Source organism: Stegostoma tigrinum, chromosome 10, assembly GCF_030684315.1.
Source record: "Stegostoma tigrinum isolate sSteTig4 chromosome 10, sSteTig4.hap1, whole genome shotgun sequence".
Lineage (NCBI taxonomy): Eukaryota > Metazoa > Chordata > Chondrichthyes > Orectolobiformes > Stegostomatidae > Stegostoma > Stegostoma tigrinum.
Window position 1 is genome coordinate 50682277 of NC_081363.1, and position 19254 is coordinate 50701530.

At 39.0% G+C, this 19254-nt stretch overlaps 1 protein-coding gene across 2 annotated transcripts in view; it reads left to right on the forward strand.

Annotated features, from left to right (window-relative positions):
- The window catches only part of kiaa0586 (KIAA0586 ortholog), a 490003-nt gene that overhangs the window by 380629 nt on the left and 90120 nt on the right, over positions 1–19254 (forward strand). For both annotated transcript variants that reach the window (XM_048537548.2, XM_048537549.2), the window contains exons 21-23: positions 11054–11247; positions 11366–11484; positions 16139–16323. In XM_048537548.2, the coding sequence (XP_048393505.1) occupies positions 11054–11247; positions 11366–11484; positions 16139–16323 (498 nt within the window). The remainder of the gene's footprint in view (positions 1–11053; positions 11248–11365; positions 11485–16138; positions 16324–19254) is intronic.

A 19254-nucleotide genomic window follows, 5' to 3' on the forward strand; every position in this document is an offset into this window, starting at 1 on the left:
ATTGATATAATTTTCATTTAAACAGGAATCTTTCCAGTTCTGCCTTTCTATTTAAATTGCTGACAGATTATTAAAGTAAATGTTGATTCCAAACTCTGTCTACAAGGCTACTCTGTATATAGTCAAACTTCTCAGCAGAAAAAAACAGTGCCTATTTTGAAAAAAAGGTTTCATCTAATACGCTGAAGTCTGACTAGGTTCACATCCCTGGATGCAAACACAGATCTGCGTTTCTACTAAATAAAACAGCTGACCATTTCAACTATATGAAGTGTATCAACAGTATTCTTCTCCAGGGTGAATTGCAATATAGGTAACAATATATTACATATGTGGGGATTACCACTACGTGATATAACTGTTATTTCTTGCATAAAAGATGTGGAGGTGCTTCCACCTGAGTTAATAAACTGAATGGAACTAGCTCCCCATGAGCTACCGGTGGTTGAAAATAAATTCAAACAGCCGCAACTGCTTTCAGCAGCGAGTGCCAGTGGTAACCATAGCAACAATCATCTGCTAACTGCTGCCGAGCTTTCTGCAGAACTAGACAAATAAAACTTGCTCATGCAGAATTCAGATTCATGACTGCTTTTAGACTGCTCAAGCATCCTACCTGTTACACGGCAATCCTACATTATGCTACCTTAAATGGCTTTGATTCAACCACATGTAAAACTCCCCAAATTATTAGAAATGGGAATTTGTGTTATATGGAAAGATACTGACATTTAAAATGATAAATATGATATTTCATTCCATTCTGGAAACAAAGATCCTGGTCATTTCTCTTCAGATGGTCAGAGGTGTAGTTTCATTCATGCATCTGTCTCTCCGATCTAATTTCATGGTGGACGTTAACGCTAACAGTTAAAGACATTACTTATTTGTACTTATTCCATTGGAGGAGCAGAGTTGACTGGAGATCAACGAAACATGTAACTGCAGTCTGATGATCAAGATTTTGATTTTTAACGGTAGGAATGCTACTCTCCTGTTAGGGAACATTGACAAAGATATATTTCAAGCAATAATTTTGTTTTGTTCCAACTGTCTCTGTTTTAAAGTAATTCTTACATTTACTGCTTTGAATTAAATTGGTTCAAAGTGCAATACCACTTTATATATGATCTGAAAACTTTAGATTCGAAATTCTGATGTGGCATGTTCCACATTCACGTTTAGTATGCATGATTTTTAAGGAATGTAAAGGTTAGAAGAAAAGGGCAGGGAACAATGGTGAAGAAAATATGAACACTGCAAGATTTCTCAGAGAGCACAGATTGTCCTTCTATAATTCAGCAGCCTTGGGACGGGGCCTTTCCCATTTGGAAAATTTGTCAGACCACAGGAGGGCATGTGTCAGGGTCAGCATGGGAGTTTTTAAATACATTCAAAACATGCTGCTCAGCATCCTTCTGCGTTTTATTCAGAGATTCAATTCAATTTTCTGGCCGTAAATCATACCTTGAAATAATAATTTAATGCTCAACATAAAACCTGGAAAAGGATAAAATTGCGTAAGTACCAAAGGCACCAGGGACATTTGCTCGTATGTGAAGTCGAAGTATGTTTATTTCTCCCCTACTCAGGGGTGGGCAACAAAATACATCTTTTTTTAACCAAATTGCCCAACACATATCAAATTACTTAAAACAGAGAAAGGAGCACTTCACTGAAATGAATGAGTGTAGACCAAGTATGTACATGCATTGACCTTGTGACTTAAACAGTGACTTTAAATAGACCAATGTACTGCTGAGTGTAGACGATGGAAACCCACCCAAACTATCTATTGAAAAGTTTTACACCAGCACAGCAAGAGAAATATTTTGGAGAGGACACGGAGCACTGCGAGTTCTTTGGCAATTCAGCACTGGAACCATACTGCAGATGCCAGACCACAGAGGTTGTCAAGCCAAAAAGTGCCGGATTAGGGATGCTTCCAAGTAATCTTACACATTTTTGGTAGATGCTAGTGTTTTAGCTGTGCTAGAATTGCTTGGCCATGGGAATGGCTAGTTCTGGAGCACAAGTTTTCCGTGCTACAGCTGAAATGTAGTCAGGCCCCAGTGCCTTCAGCCATTTCTTGATATCATGTAATATGAATTTAATTGGCTGAAAATCATCTTTGACGCTAGTGACCTCAGGAGAATCTGAGATGGATCGTCCCCTGGGTACTTCTAGTTGAAGATAGTTGCAAGCAGTTTAGCATGGTTTTTTACATGGTTTCAGCTATCATTAACATTAAACACGGGAATGTTTGCAGAGACTTTTCCTCATTATATTCCATTTTGTCTACATTATAATCCACGTGTAATGGTTTTTTACCACTGGCTTAGCCTGTTGTAATCACCTTGAAGCCTCTTTGGACCATTTTCACAATATTCATTTCTACCTCCTTCTTGTCATCTGCAAACTTGTAAATGATATGTTCAGTGTCCACATCCAAATTAGGTGACTCTGAACAGCTGGGATCCAGGCACTGCTTATGGTGATCCACTAGTGGTCACAACCTGTCAACCTGAGAATGATCCATTTATTTCTACTTTTCTTTGTATCATCCAATCTTCAGTCTGTGCCAGTGTATTACCTCCCCACCTTTGTGCTCTAATTTTGTTTATCAACCTGTCTGGGATCTTACCAAAGCCTTATGAAAGTCTAATTACTCCACATTCACTGGGTTTCCCTTTATAGACATTGTCCGCAATATCCTTATGAGACAGGTTGTCAAATGTGATTTTGTTTGCATAAATCCGCATTGACTTTGCCCAATTAGGTTATTAGTATCGAGAAGTCAATTTATCACATCCTTTCTAATAGATTCTGGTATTTGCCGTACTCCTGACTGCATACCATTTGTTGGCTTACCTGGTTATGCCTCTGACTCCCATCATTCAACAAGGGTTAATATATTGGCTTAATGGTAATGGGAGAGTAATGAATATGTTAGACCATGAGGTTACAGATTATTGTTGAATAAAATTCAGTCATAGCTGTTGATGCCACAGCACCTCCTGGATGCCCAGTTTTAAGTTGTTAGATCTGTTCTGAATCCATCCCATTTGGCTTGGTGTTAGTGCAACACACCATGGAGGGTATGCTCATTGGTTCTCTGTCTTCACAATGACAATGCAATGGTCAGGCCTATCTAAACTGTCATGAACTGATGCATCTGCAGTAGGCACATTGATGAGGATGAGATCAAGTAGATTTTTTTCTTCTAGTTGATGCTCACACCACCTGTCACAGGTGTCGTCAGCCAGATATATCCCTCATTACTTGGTCAGCAGGATCGGCAGTAGCATGACTGAACCACTCTTGCTACAGACTCACTTTAAGTCTTGCTAGCTGCTCAGTATTTTGGAAACCGCCTAAGCACTCACCAGTTTGGTTCCCACTAACTGATCTTAGAGATCCTGGATATAAGCAAAAAATGTAATTAGCATCCTGCTTGCAACTAGTGGACACATGCACTTTACAAGCTTCAAAATCTCCCCTCCCCCTACCAGATCCCAAAACCAGCCTCCCTAACCTGTTCTTCCTCTCACCTATCCCCTCCTTTCACCTCAAGCCGCACCTCCATTTCATACCTACCAACCTCATCCCGCCCCCTTGACCTGTCCATCCTCCCTGGACTGACCTATCTCGTCCCTACCTCCCCACCTACTCTCACTTCTACTGGCCCCATCCTCGCCCCTTTAACTTGTCTGTTGCCTCTCCACCTATCTTCTCCTCTATCCATCTTCGATCCCCCTCTCCCCATCCCCCTTTTCTGATGAAGGGTCTAGGCCCGAAACGTCAGCTTTTGTGCTCCTAAGATGCTGCTTGACCTGCTGTGTTCATCCAGCTCCACACTTTGTTATCTCGGATTGTCCATTCCTATTATCTCTGATATTATGTAGCAAATGTTTATGGAGGCTATCTCGTTTAGCCTTCATAATATATTACATTGGTGAGCCAATGAAATTTGCATGAGAAAAATGCAATAGTTAATATAATGAAATCCAAAGATAACCTGCATCCCCGCAATTTACATCAATTTCCCCTGAATATTGGACAATGAAGAAATATAAATCCAAATACCACAATGTGGAATAAATTTTTATCTAGACTAATGGATTCGAGAAATCCTGCAATAATTGGTTGAAAAATACATTTGAAGAAAATCACTGCCAACACAGAGGGCGTAAAACCATTGGACAGAATAGCTCAATTTGTTTGGTATATAATTAGGAATTGTATAACCTTCTACTCAGTAAGCAGGAATGCAAATCAGAATAGGACTCTAATACTGTTGGACTTCCACGTTACAAGTTTTCACATCAAAATGGAACCTCACAGGATAGTCTCTTATGCTGATTGATTCTTACTTTTCCAAAAAGGATCAGTTAGTAAGGGCAAATCAAAGTGTAGAACAAGCAGTTTGAAATTCTTTCTAACAAAAGCACATTAATCATTATGCATATGCAACATCTTAACTGGCAGTATTTGAAAAGGATATCTGGTGGGCCTTGGCAGTCAGTGTGTACACAAAACATAATTCTTTTCATGCAGTTTGACGCTTCCATGAGATAAGACAGTTTGTCTCAGGCAGAAGTGGTGGTACATGTTGTCATGCCTCTGACAGCACGGGGAATGAGTCATCAGTCACTATGCTAGCAATAAGCTTTTAATAGCTGTGCAATTGTTTTAAGATATTCTCCTAAAATCATGCAGACTTGTTATTTCAAGAAAACAGACCCCCTACTTGTGGCAATCCTCTTTTTGCACACTGCCCTCTTCAGGGCATTTGCAACCATGTCTTCTGAAAAAAAAATTTTACCATTGGAAACTCAACTATTTGTTCAGCCATTTAGCTATGTCAAAGTTAGAGGTTAGATTATTATGACTTATTTAAAAGTTTGCTAGAAGACAGATCTGCAAGTTCAGCTAACAGAAGACATTGACATTTCAATGACTGCAAATAATTTTATTTATCAGTTCTTGTATTCATTCAGAAAGCGTTCAACAGGTCAAATCTATCACCAGTAAACCATGTGGAATTTGTAATAAAAACTTGTGGTATTAGAACAAATATTGGGAGATGTGTGAATAATGTAATACTGTCTTTTGCCCTGATTAAGTTTTGTATATTTAAGGTTCGCCCGTGCTTATGGGTGAGTTGACTTCCTCTCAGACATTTGCCAACAATACTGTATAACAAAGTCTGCAACTGTGGCTTCGATTTTCTCACACACTGATTTTGTTTTTTCTCCCTCCACACAGCCCTCTTCAATGTGGATAGGTAACCTATTTACTTACTGGTTAATAGTACAAAATAGTTAAATAGTACAAAAAAAGTTATAGAAAATATATATTTCTGATCATTTCGTTTTGGAATCTGATGAGGAATATAAAATCTTGATGCAATTGTTTCCATTTCTTTTCCTGGCTGCTGGCCACACAATGTAAGTGCAATTACATTAAACTGCTTAAAACTGCATTACCAGCAGGACTAAAATTAAGCATGTATAAAACCAAAATGGTGCATTTTGGAGATGTGCAGCTATTTTTTACTTCAATTTCACATAATTACAACTAGTAACCTCTTAACACTGGAGTGAAAGTTGAAATAGCCAATACTTATTTAGTGCCTTTCATGTTGTCAGGTTGTCTCATTGTACTTTACAATCAACAAGTTATTTTTTGAAGTGTAGTTACTACTGTGTTGTAAACAAGCATGGCAAACAGTTTATGGTTCCACAATCCACAGTAACTGCTCGTCACTGGGTTATAGTCCAGTAGGTTAATCGAAACATAGAACATAGAAAGATAGAATGCTGCTCCTTCGTAAGGTGAAGTGGACTCATGATTTCAAATAAGCCTGTTGTACTGTAACCTGCTGTTGTGTCGCTTACGACTTTGTCAACCCCACTTCACACCTGCACCACCATGTCAATCCGCGGTGAGATGAATATCTATTTAATCTTTATTTAGCAGTGAAGGATGAAAGGTAAGTGTTGACTGATACACCAGAAGAACTATAAAACAAAACAAAGAACTGCAGATGCTGAAGATCTGAAACAAAAACATAAGTTGCTGGAGACACTTAGCAGGTCTGGTGGCATCTGTGGACAGAAAGCATTATTAATGCTTCAAGCCCAGTCACCCTTCCTCAGAATTGATATAGCAGCTTGAAAATAATGGTATATAAGTTGACGATGGGGTGGGTGGTGAAGAGGTGGAGTTAGCGGATAAGTGAAGTCTGAGCCCGGAGTGTGATTTCTGGCAGGCACTAGAGAGAACAGATGAGGCATCATTTGACAGCTCATCCAAAAGATGGCAGGTACTTCCTATGTTGCACTACTCTCTTAGTCCAGAAGTCTCAGCCTCTACACTCAGATCTTACCACAAAGCTTCAAACAAAAACTTCTAACTCAGAGAAATGAGGACCAGGTGAATTGACCATATCATGTGATTTGCTTTCACTCCTCTACCTTCAACATTACTAAGACAAACTGGGTGAAAATAATTACCAGTGGCAGTAAACCTTAGATTATACAATAAACTGCTTAGGTGATTTAATATTTCAAATCATAATTTTATTCTTTGCTTTGAATTGATTATTTGTTAAATGCCCTAAAATCATTAACCTATATAACAGCGGTTCATATTATTGCTAAATGGCTCAAAAATCAGACACAAAACCACTGCTTCAGTGTGACTTCTGTTTATTTTACAATTTTGACTCTGTTCTACATCAAGTCACATGTCTCTCATACTGTGCATCAGGTCACACAGAAAGTGCAAATATCTGTCTATGATGTCAATTTAGACATCTGTCTTCTATATCTCAGCAATTTAAAGAGTTATGTCATTGTAGAGGTTAAGTGTGCAGCATTGTAGAGTTCTCAGATCATTTGGTTAGCACAGACAAATCACACCTCAGTGATTACTTCCTGTGGAATATGCAAGTTAAGTATTTCTATTGAATTTTTGCTTTCTGCTGCAAGTTCCTATTACATTTCATGTTACTTTCCAATTTAAAAATTTTCCATATATTACTAGCTTTGTTTTTGTTTGCAATAGTAAAAAGACAATCTTCAAAAGTGACAAAGCTTCAACAACAGCAAATTGTATTTATATAGCATCTTTAAAATAATACAGTATCTCAAGATGTGTTATGGAAAAAAATTGGACACTAAGCCGCATAAGGCAATATTAGGCCAGATGGCCAAAAGTTGGTAAAGGAGATAGGTTTTAAGGAAAGTTGGTCAAGGAGATAGATTTTAAGAGTGTCCTGAAGGAAAGGAGCTATCCAGGAGGGTGGGTTTAGAGAGGGAATTCTAGAATGTGGGCCAAGAGAGTGAAAAGCATGGCCACTGATAATGCAGCTGTTAAAATTGACAGTTCTCAAGAGAATTGCAGATATCTAGGAAGATTTAGGGCTGAAACAATTTTTGAATGGGGGTTGGTGGTGACATGAAGGGATTTGAATGCAAGAATGAAAGTTTTAAAATCTGCATAGCTCATTTACTCATAAGTTTTTCCTCCAAATGCACACAATGAAATCCTAGTGCTTCACTCTGATTTCCCTGACTTGTGTTTGTCCTTCTATTTCAATCCTTCTTACCATTCACAGCATAAAAACAAAGATTAGCTTTTATAAAGGACCTTCCTTAACCTCAGGACTTTTCAAAGCACTTTACAACAAATTAAGTGTTTTTGAAATATTGACTCGAATTAGCTGCACTCAGCTGTGGTGAGTTTTGTTGTGGAGATCCATTTAATCCAGCAGGATTCTCACCTTTTGCCTAATTAGGTCAACATTGGCAATGCTTCTGGATGGCATTGCTGCTCTCTTGCCATTTGGAGAACTAAAGGTGAACATTTAATGTGGGGTTGGGAGATGGAGCTGATCCTGTGATGTATATCCCCCTTTTCACAAACCCTCTCCTGTCATCACTGGCTTCTAGCCTCAGTCTTTCAGTTATCCTGGTTCTTGGGTGGGTACATTGCTGCCACAGGCATGGCCTTGCCAATGACCCTGCCAAGCAATGAAGAGCTGCCAGCATCTGATTGACCAGCAGTTTTCAGTGGCCTTCCCATGCCAAGCTCATTATTTCCAGGGAAGGCCCGCCACTGCCCAGTTGAGTGTCTGGTTTGGGCTTACTGCAGACTGTCTTCCTGAAAAGCTATCGCAGTGCTATTACCACCCCTCTAGCTGTCAGATGATCAGCTACATTACAGTCCACCCATTGTCATTGATATAGAAAACTGTTACCGTGTAATAAACAAAATGGGGGATAATTAAATCCAGGTTCATGGTTGGGAATCCTGCCTCTCAACAGTGTGGCAAGGTGAAGCCCCAGCAAGCAGCAGCATTTTGCAGTCCTCAAAAAGGAGCAACTCTTAATTGTAATATAAGAGCAGCAAAGTCACAGTTGAGCCAGGGTATGTTTCAGCTATACATATGGTTGAGAAATCTGAAGAATACTATTTATGACCTCAGTAGGTTACATATTTTAATTGGTTCAGTATGCAACATTTCTCTTCAAGAACAGATGTGACTCAACATGACTTATGTTAAGTTCAAAGTTTATTTGTTGAAATCATGTTGTAATCATGTGATCATTTTCTGCCACATGCTCGGTTTTTTCAATTTTTATAATTTAATTTAAATTTATAGTTCTCAATAAAATGGACCTGATTAGTTTCAAATATTAATTCAAGTATTTTCATCCAAAGACAACAGCATTTCAGTATGTTCTAGTAGCACATGTAATCTTATTTTCCATAGCACTGCAGTGTCCTTCACAAAATTAATAAGGCTGTTCTATGGATTACATTTTCCCCTTAAAAACATTTATTAATTTGTAGCTCATGCCTTTGGCTCTAAGCCTTTTTTCCATTGCCAGGCCAATAAAGTAAAATGTTGATTCCAAAAAATACGACATGCATCTGACCAGAAAAAAACAAAATGCTACACCAGAACCTGGGCTGTCTCTTCCATTTCTGAGCCAGTTAAACCACTCAGGCTTCCAGCACAAAATACAACAGATGCCCTTTCAGTTCGCTTCATAACTTCAAAAGCAGCTTGGCACAAAAATGTTTGTCTGGAAGTCTGCCTTGGCATGAGGCCACACTATAAAGATTGTGCAGACCTCAAGAAAATCCACAGCTCTTGCCAGGAAAGTTGATCTGTGGGTTTCACATGAGCCGTTTAGTGTTTTTGAGTAAAATGTTGCCCAGGCATTTCTCCTTTTTTGCACAATTGTCTGTTGCAAGTGAGTATTTTTTTAAAAAGGACATAATAGTAGCTTGGAGCAAACTATACATTTTCACAGATTCTCTCAGTTTTGCTCAACAACTGCAACTGTGTTTGTGAACAAAGAATTTGGCACTGCATAAATGTGGAATGCATTGACATCACGTGATGCACACTGTTCCAGCAGAGTGAGAGTAGTCCAAATGATCGCAGGGTGACATCAGTGTTTGAGTCCAACATCATTCATCCAGTTTGACCTCAGCCCAGCAAGATGTTGTACACACGTCATTACTCAGCTACTGCTTTAAAGAGTTTTGCTTCAGTTCCCTCTTGTTTGTACAATTTTCTAGCTCTTTGCCAAGTACAATGCTGTTTGTACAATTGCTTTTCCTTACCTCCTTCCACCCCCAACCCATGAAATGTACTCGGCCACTGGATGAATCCATCCTGTAACCAGTTAAAATGTCCTGTAGCAAAGCTATGATATGCTCCAAATACAGCTTAATTAAATACACACAAAAAAAATCTGGTTGAATTTCCCTTCCTGTCACATGATGTTTCTGTCTAAGTGCTTTCAGCACAAAGATTCCCAATTCCGAAATGATCTGTGAAGTGAATATTACAACAGAACATTTCTTACTTCAGGAAAAAATACAGTAGACAAGTGAAATTGTAATACATTTAAAGAAACACAGCCATCATGTGAATTGTATAATGTTTTTTCTGATTCTTAGGTTTCTAATTTTGTTTTATGCAACTGGGCTAAAAATAACTGTTATGTTTGAGTGTGGACTCCTTTGTCTAAGGTCTCTAGTTATGATTTTCATGGAACTAATTCCAATCTGTATATTTTCTGCCACAGAATAGGCTAAATTATCAGCATGACTTAAACAGCATGACTCACGAAAACCCTGAGAGAGAAACCAAATGTTTCCCTAGCAACCAAACTGTTAACAAAGAATAGCAGGTCTAGATCAACCAATCAGAATAGTCCTCCAGTCACAGCCTAGTCCAGTAGGATAGAACTAGTGTTTTTTTTCTTCATTGAGTAGATGTGTGTTATATATTCATCACAAATTGTTGAATATCACTTTACCTCAGTAAGTCTTCACATGGGCTGTGTGGTGATTACTCCTACCAATCCTTGCTGTAGAACCAACCTGACAGATATATCTTAAGGAATTAGCTGCTTCGGTCAGCAATCATGGACATTGTGACGGACATTGAATTTCTCCACTTAGAGTAGTGTATTCTGTCTCCTTGCTACCCTAAACATTTATTTCAGTACTGTTTAGCATTGGGGAATACTGATTTATTCCTTGAGCAAGTGTGGTAGGTATTATTAGCAGAAGGCTTCCTTGTCTGTGTTTGATCTGATGCCATGAGCCTTCATGGAGTCTGATGTATATTTTAAAGACTCCAATGATCTTCTGCCTCCTCTGTTATTGTGTTTGTGCATTATTGGAAAAGATAATATTCCCACATCACACAAGCTCAAGCTCATGGGTACCTCTCTTGGTTTTGCATTACTGGTGAGTCTAGATCTATCGCATGTCTGTTTGTGGCTTAGCAGGGTAGCAGAAGTTCTAGACCTTACAAACATCTTTTATACATTAGAATACTGTTAGAATATACCTTGAATTCCAATTGAATTTTCCATTCAGACATTAAAGATCTAGGTAGAGTAAGAGCGTTGTAACGTTTTTCTTTCCTGGGAGAAATTGAGCTGACTGTGCTGTAATGTAACGTAATTGTGTTTTTTGTTGAGATTCCTCAACTTGCCGTTTATTTTGGTGTATTTAGGATCCAGGGACTGATATAGAACTTCAAGGATTACCTGAACCAGGTATACGGCTAGAAGGTTTTGCTGAGTCCATCTCTGTCACATACAATGGTCCACCATTTCCTCCCTCTGTTCCTGCTCGTCAAGAAGCTATTGATATTGTAGACAGAATGATTAAATCCCAGGAATCCATTGAAAACCAGTTGGTTGAGTGGTAGGTGACTTTTCTCAGGTACCTAAATCGTCAGAATTGCAGACTTCTCACACGTTCAAAACTTATCTGAATAATTTTTTTTTTCTGTGATCAAAAATTGAAATTCTTCTTCTAATAGGGTTGAACAAGAGGTCATGTCCCATATCATTAGTGAGATGTATCCCTTACAGCATCAGCCTGTGTCACACATCAGTCAACCTGAGGATGAGGAGAATGCATCATTGGGCTCAGATGTTGGTGAGTCTTTAGTTTACTGCATATCTCTCTCTGTGTATTTCTCGATTCGGAACATCTTTTGTCAAATTGTAAAATATTGAGTTTCAATTCAAAGTACCGCTTCAATTCAGAATTAAGTTTATCTTAATAAGGCATAATAACATTCCTACATATTTTGGTTGAACATAAAATGACTATATCAGTTGGGACAATGTAAATTAACTTTAATTTAGTCTCCTCTAAAGGAAAGACTTCACCCTGCTGTGATTGCCATTTTATTTGGGTAGCATGGTGGCTCACTGGTTGGTTCTGCTGCTCCACAGCACCAGGGACCCGGGTTTGATTCCGCCTTCAGATGAGTGTGTATGTGGAGTTTGCACATTCTCCCCGTGTCTGCGTGAGTTTCCTCTGGGTGCTCCATTTTTCTCCCACAGTGCAAAAATGTGCAGATTAGGTGGATTGGCCATGCTGAATTGCTCGTAGTGTCCAGGCTAGCTGGATTAGCCTTGAAATACAGGGTTATAGGGATAGGGTTGGGGGCACTGACTGGGTGGGATGCTGTTCGAAGGGTTGATGTGGATTTGATGGGCTGAAAGACCTACTTCCAACATTGTAAGGGTTCTATGATCCTAAAGATTCTTTACGACACATGCGTTTGTTTGACAGGATGACAAGCTTCAGCAATACCTCTTTGTGAACCAGCCACTGTGACTGGGAAGTAGAGGAGAGTATCCTCTGAAACTGTGTAGCTGGTCTGGGCTTCTCCCTTTAAAGAATTGTTTTCCAAACCATAACTGATTCTGATAGCTTGACTGATATTGGTAGTTGAATCTTTGGGGACTGGGGATTTAAATGCACATCCTTCTGTGCTGCAAGCTGCTAGTGTGCTGGTATACATTCTGTCATCCATTGTGGCATTTAACTTTCAACATTATCAATTAATAAACATGCCTTTAACCCAATGCATACAGGTGTTTGGTCTGGCATTTCTGAAAATGTTTTTTAGGTAAACAGCAATAAAAGCTTGAATTTCCACAGAGAACAAAGAAAATTACAGCACAGGAACAGGCCCTTCAGCCCTCCAAGCCTGAGCCGATCGAGATCCTCTGTCTAAAGCTGTCATCTATTTTCTAAGAGCCTGTATCCCTTTGCTCCCTACCCATCCATGTACCTGTCCAGATACATCTTAAAAGACACTATTGTGTCTGTGTCTATCACCTCCACTGGCAACACGTTCTAGGCACCCACCACCATCTGCGTAAAGAACTTTCCATGCATATCTCCCATAAACTTTCCTCCTCTCACTTTGAACTCATGACCCCTAGTAATTGAGTCCCCTACTCTGGGGAATCCACCTTGTCTACGCCCCTCATGATTTTGTAGACCTCAATCAGGTCCCCCCTCAATCTCTGTCTTTCTAATGGAAATAATCCTAATCTACTCAACCTCTTTTCATAGCTAGCACCCTCCATATCAAGCAACATCCTGGTGAACTTCCTCTGCACCCTCTCCAAAGCATCCACATCCTTTTGGTAATGTGGGACCAGAACTGTACGCAGTACTCTAAATGTGGCCGAAGCAAAGTTTTATATAACTGTAACATGACCTGCCAACTCTTGTACTCAATACCCCGTCCGATGAAGGAAAGCATGCTATATGCCTTCTTGACCTCTCTATTGACCTGCATTGCCGCCTTCAGGGAATAATGGACCTGAACACCCAGATCTCTCTGTAAGTCAATTTTCCCTAGGACTATTCCATTTACAGTATAGTTTGCTGTTGAATTAGATCTTCCAAAATGCATTACCTTGCATTTGCCCGGATTGAACTCCATCTGCCATTTATCTGCCCAACTCTCCAATCTATCTATATTCTGCTGTAATCTCTGACAGTGCCATTCACTATCTGCTACTCCACCAATCTTAGTGTCATCTGCAAACTTGCTAATCAGACCATCTATACCTTCCTCCAAATCATTAATGTATATCACAAACAACAGTGGTCTCAGCACAGATCCCTGTGGAACACCACTGGTCACAGGTCTCCAATTTGAGAAACCCCCTTCCACTACTACTCTCTGTCTCCTGTTGCCTAGCCAGTTTTTTATCCATCTAGCTAGCACACCCTGGACCCCATGCGACTTCACTTTCTCCACAGCCTGCCATGGGGAACTTTATCAAACGCCTTACTGAAGTCCATGTATATGACACCTACAGCCTTTCCCTCATCAATCAACTTTGTCACGTCCTCAAAGAATTCTAATAAGTTAGTAAGACATGACCTTCCGTGCACAAAACCATGCTGCCTATCACTGATAAGCCCATTTTCTTCCAAATGGGAATAGATCTTATCCCTCAGTATCTTTTCCAGCAGCTTCCTTACTAGTGACGTCAGGCTCACCAGTCTATAATTACCTGGATTATCCCTACTATCCTCCTTAAACAAGGGAACAACATTAGCAATTCTGCAGTGCTCCGGGACCTCACCCGTGTTTAAGGATGGAGAACCTTTCCATTGGCATGAAAATGGCAGTGGAGCCTGAATCTAGAGATCCGAGCCTGAACATGGTATTTACCATATACATGGGGAAGGAATAGGGTTGATTCTAATTTGCACATCCATGGTTCATGCAGACATTGCCCATGAGAAAATGCAGATGCTTCAGGGTGACCTACTCTTCAATAATGAGATATTGAAAACCTGTAAGGAAAGCAGACTTCCTTCCCTAAAGGATATGAGGTAACTGGAAGGGTTTTTACAACAATTGCTCATCATTATTAGACTCGCTTTTTATTCCAGATTTTTACTGAATATAAATTTCAGTCTTGCACTGCAAACCTAATGTGAAAAGGCCCAAATTTGTCAGATCTTTTTAGAGGGCAGGGTGCCCTTTTGGAGAACCATGGTAACCTTTTAGATATTGTCCCAAGTCACTTCTGGAGGAGATAACAAAGTGTGGAGCTGGATGAACACAGCAGGCCAAGCAGCATCTCAGGAGCACAAAAGCTGACTTTTCGGGCCTAGACCCTTCATGGAGGTCGGGTGCCCTTTGAGAAATGCAATCCCTTTGGGATTGTTAAAAATAGACGTGAATATATATTCAAAGTTCATCAGAATTGTCAAGCTTATTAGAAATATCAACAGAGCTATCAAGTGGAGATGCCAAATGAGGCGTCAAGTTAGCAAGGCATTTAAAATCTCTAAATATTTGGGAGGCAATGACACAATCGTAATGTCTGGACTAGAAATCCAGAGCCCCAGTTAATATTCTGGAGTTATGAGTTTGAATCCCAGCATAGCATGGACTGAAATTTAAGTTTAGTAAAAATCTGGAATAAAAAACTTGTCTAATAACCAATGATTGTTGTAAAAACCCTTCTGGTTACCTCAAGTCCTTTAGACAAGGAAGTCTGCCGTCGACATGTAGCTCAAGACCTACAGTAAAGTGGTTGGCTCTTAAATTGTCCACTGAAGTGGAATAGCAATCTACTTGAAAAGCCTCAAATACAAATGAACAAAAACAGATGTTGCTGGAAAAGCACAGCAGGTCTGGCAGCATCTGTGGGAAGAAAAAGGAAAGTTAACATTTTAGGTCTGGTGACCCTTCCTCAGAACAAATACAAATGAAACTGACTGATACCAGGTGCTAATCTTGGTCCCAGAAATGAAAACCGCAAACTCAATCCTTTCAACCCTGCAAAGTCCTTGTCACTAAAATATAAGAGACTGGTGACAGAATTGGGAAACTGTTCCACGTATTAGTTAAGCAACAGCCTGACATAATCATACTCACGCATCAGCATACCATTTCCACTGGTGGGAGAGACTGGGACCCGAGGGCACAGCCTTAGAATAAAGGGAAGACCCTCTCGAACAGAGATAAGGAGAATCTTCTTCAGTCAGACAGTAGTGAATCTATGGAATTCATTGCCACAGAGACTGTAGACGCCATGTCACTGAATATATTTAAGACAGTGATAGATAGGTTCTTGACTGTCAAGGGATCAAGGGTTACGGGGGAAAAAGCAAGAGAATAGGTTTGAGAAACTTATCAGCCATGATTGAATTATAGAGCAGACTTGATGGGCTGAGTGGTCTGACTTCTGCACCTGTGTCTTATCGTCTTATGGCCTAGGTATATCGTGTTCCACTGGCAGGACAGACCTAGCAGAGGTGGCATCACAGTGTGTAGATGGGCATGAGTTGGCCTAGATTTGCCTTGGGGCTAGTGGGAGGCGTGAGATGTCATGAATGGGAAATGGCAAGTGTCTGGAGGAGGAGTGGGAGGAGAGGGCTATATTTTGCTGTATTGTTTTTTTCTCATTACTCTGACAAACAGCCATTGCAATGAGGCAGGCCTTCAGCTCACTCTGCCTCTGCATCTGGCAACAGTTTAAAATGTTTGCCATGAATGAATGACACAAACCCTTTCACCAAAAAAAAAATCATTTGTATCAGAGAAATTAGCTTTCCTGTTGCTCTCCAAGTGAAGGCCAAAGTGCTGACCTGTAAAACTAGCACTGGCAATCATTAAAAATGTATTTATTTTCTGCACATTTTTTTATGGAAGTAAGAGAAAATGACCTTTATGCAGCATCATACATGAACAGTTATTCTGTGATGAGAAAAGACTATAACTCAATGGGCTAAATGTTATTACTTGTTCCTAAAACAGTTGAATTGGTCGGTGGAGGAGACCTCCAGCTGTTTGTTGATGCAGGCATTCCAGTGAATACTCAAATCGTTCGACAGTTTGTAGATGAAGCTCTTGCCGAGATTATTGCCATCATGCTAGGCCAGCACCAGAGTGAAAGCAGAACTCCTATCCAAGAAGTTGCTCCGAGAGAAACACCTTCGCCAGTAAGAAAGTATCGTCTTCTACAAAACATTTGGAATGCCGAGAACAGTTATCTTAACACTGTTTGTAAACTTTAATCACAACCTACAGTCATACAGCATGCAAACAGACACTTCGGTCCAACTTGTGCATGCCGACCAGGTTTCCCCAACTAAACTTTCCTATGCCTGTACCTGTCCAAATAGCTTTAAATGTTGTAGTTGTACCTGTATCTACCACTTCCTCTGGCAGTTCATTCCACATACCCACCACAGTCAATGTGAAAAAGGTGCCCTTCAGGTCCCTTTCAAATCCCTTTCAAACCTTTCCCCTCTCACGTTAAACCTGTGCTCTCTAGATTCGAACTCTTCTACCCTAGGAAGAAGACTTTTGCTATTCACCTTATTAATGCCCCTCAAGAATTTATAAACCTTTATATATAAGGACATACTCCTCCACTCCATGGAAAATGGCCTTAGCCTATTCGGCTCTCCTTATTACTGAAACCTTCCAGTTCCGGTAACATGTTTGTAGATCTTTTCTGCACCTTTTCCAATTTAACAATATCTTTCCTATATCAGGGGGACCAGAACTGTACGCAACACTTTTCTAATAATATGATGTGGAAATAGGGATTGGCATAATCAGATGTGCTTGTCATTTGATTTCTCAGCATGCTGCAGAAGATTGAACTTAGGTCAGTTGAAAATGGAAGCATTTGTTGTCTGAACCAAGTTACAGCTCCAGCACTGCCACATTTTTTGTAAGGTGTGGATTAAATTATGCTGATGTTGCAAATGAACATCTCCCCAAGCTGGATATGATTTTTGCTGAGTGTTAAATTTAGTACATGCTGCGCTTGTTATTTTTATTATGGAAATTCATATTTGTAATCACTAAGGCTTGTTTCACTTAGAATAAATCTGAAACTGTTCATTTGCTTAGTATACTAAACAGCATAATTAAGCATTCCTATCAAAAGAATTCCCCTGGATAAATCTCTTCAAGATTAAGTATGTAAATTTTACTTATAATTGTTTGAGGAAAAGCCTGAATTTTGACATACCTCTCTTTCTGATATTCAGTCAGAATAACTATTTTTGTGTTATTCCAATCTCTCCAGTGCGTTTTAAGAGCATTATTGCATGAAAAATTACATGGTTGTACAGGACATTGAGTGCTGATGCAGGAGTTGAAATGAAATTGAAATCAAAACAGAAGCTGTTGTTATTTGAGCAATCCTTTCCCAGGTTCAGGACATGCCATGTTCATTTGCCTCAGTGGTAAATTTTGGTGAATTTAATTGGAGCCTTAAACCAAGAATATTCCTTGAACACCAGCAGAGAATTTGAATTGCATTACGCAGGAGGTCGAACAGCAGTATTCATAACGCAGCATCATTTTGTATCTTCCCAGACTTTGATTTATGTGATTCAGTTAGATCACATTGGTATTTTGTGGATTTGATTAGCCAATTAGTCTCACTGATGACATAATAAAAGTAAACTGCAGACTGTAAAACAGATTGGCAACAAAAAAAAATTGGGGTGCATGTTTACAATTAATTTTTTATTTATATTTCCTACAACTGAATGACTTTTTCTATTTGCTCAGTTTATTACAGTCTTAGTCTGCTTACTTCTGATTTTGCTCTCTGTGCCTCAGGGATGCTTATTGACCTTCATTTGGCATTCACCCTGACAAATTCTCTGCGATTGAGAATGTGTTGCAAGGAGAACTACAATCTTGCTATTTATTCCATGCTGCAATATATTGGATAAGTTGTAGATCTGCAAAGAGGGAAACGTAAACTCAAATTTATTTTGAAATGAATCATGCTGTTTTTAACCATAAAACATTAGAAATGTCGTAAAATAGTTAGAATATGTTGTTGAAAATAGCTAGATTCAATATACAAATCAGTGCAGTAGATTTTACGCTTTTTTGAACCTAACACTGGAAGCTCCATGCATTCCTACTAGGTGTTCTATGTCAAACGTGTGTTTTAGTCCAGAGAACTTGATAGATGCTTTCTTTAATATAATAAGATCAAGCAGATGCATGCATTGTCTTGTTTTTCAAAGTAAAAGTTCAAAAGATAATCTGATCACCATTTTGGGGTCATTTCTTTCATAAAAATAGTTTTTGATATTAATAGATGAAAGATTTACATGACTTTAATTTGAAAGCTCATAAATATTTTGTCATCTTTCTGATACTTGTTCAATATCTTGGTCACTGACCTAAGATTGAAGCTTGTACATTGCATGGCACTCATGCAGTAAGACTAGGATTAGTTAGTGAATTTTGTGATTAACCTCTATTTGTTGAAGCATGAAGGATTAGGATTTTTTTTAGTGGCTTGAATATTTATCATTCAGGGTCACAGATTTGTCTTGACACATCTGTAATACTGTGTACATTTCTGATTGTTATTATTGAAGAACAAAAGATATTTTGTTTACTTTCAATGTTAAGTGCATTTCCTTTTCTTTTTGAAATTGGGTTGTAAATTATTTACCAAATTGTACTGTTTGCTTCATATATTTCTCTTTGGAAGGTCAATTCGATAATTCAACAGATAAGTATATCCTATTGTATTTTCCTGAATCACATAAAACGGATGGTATCAGATTTGGTTCTGTATTTGTGTTGAGTTAATCTTTCTTAGTCATTGTGGCCACACGGGTTGCACAGTGTAAGAGAAGAAAAAACTTAAACACGGTATTCTCTTCCATTTGGATTCAGATGTAATATCCCTCACAAATAAAAAAAACAATACAGACACTCTCTGGTCATGATCATACATTAAAAATGGTTGTTTGGAAGAGGTACTAGAGGATTATTACAGCCCCAAAATGTCACAGCATTGAACATCATCAGGAAGGAAAGACAGTAATATAAACTTAGAGCAGAAAGGAACAACTCTTTACATTATTTTCTTATTAGTAAGC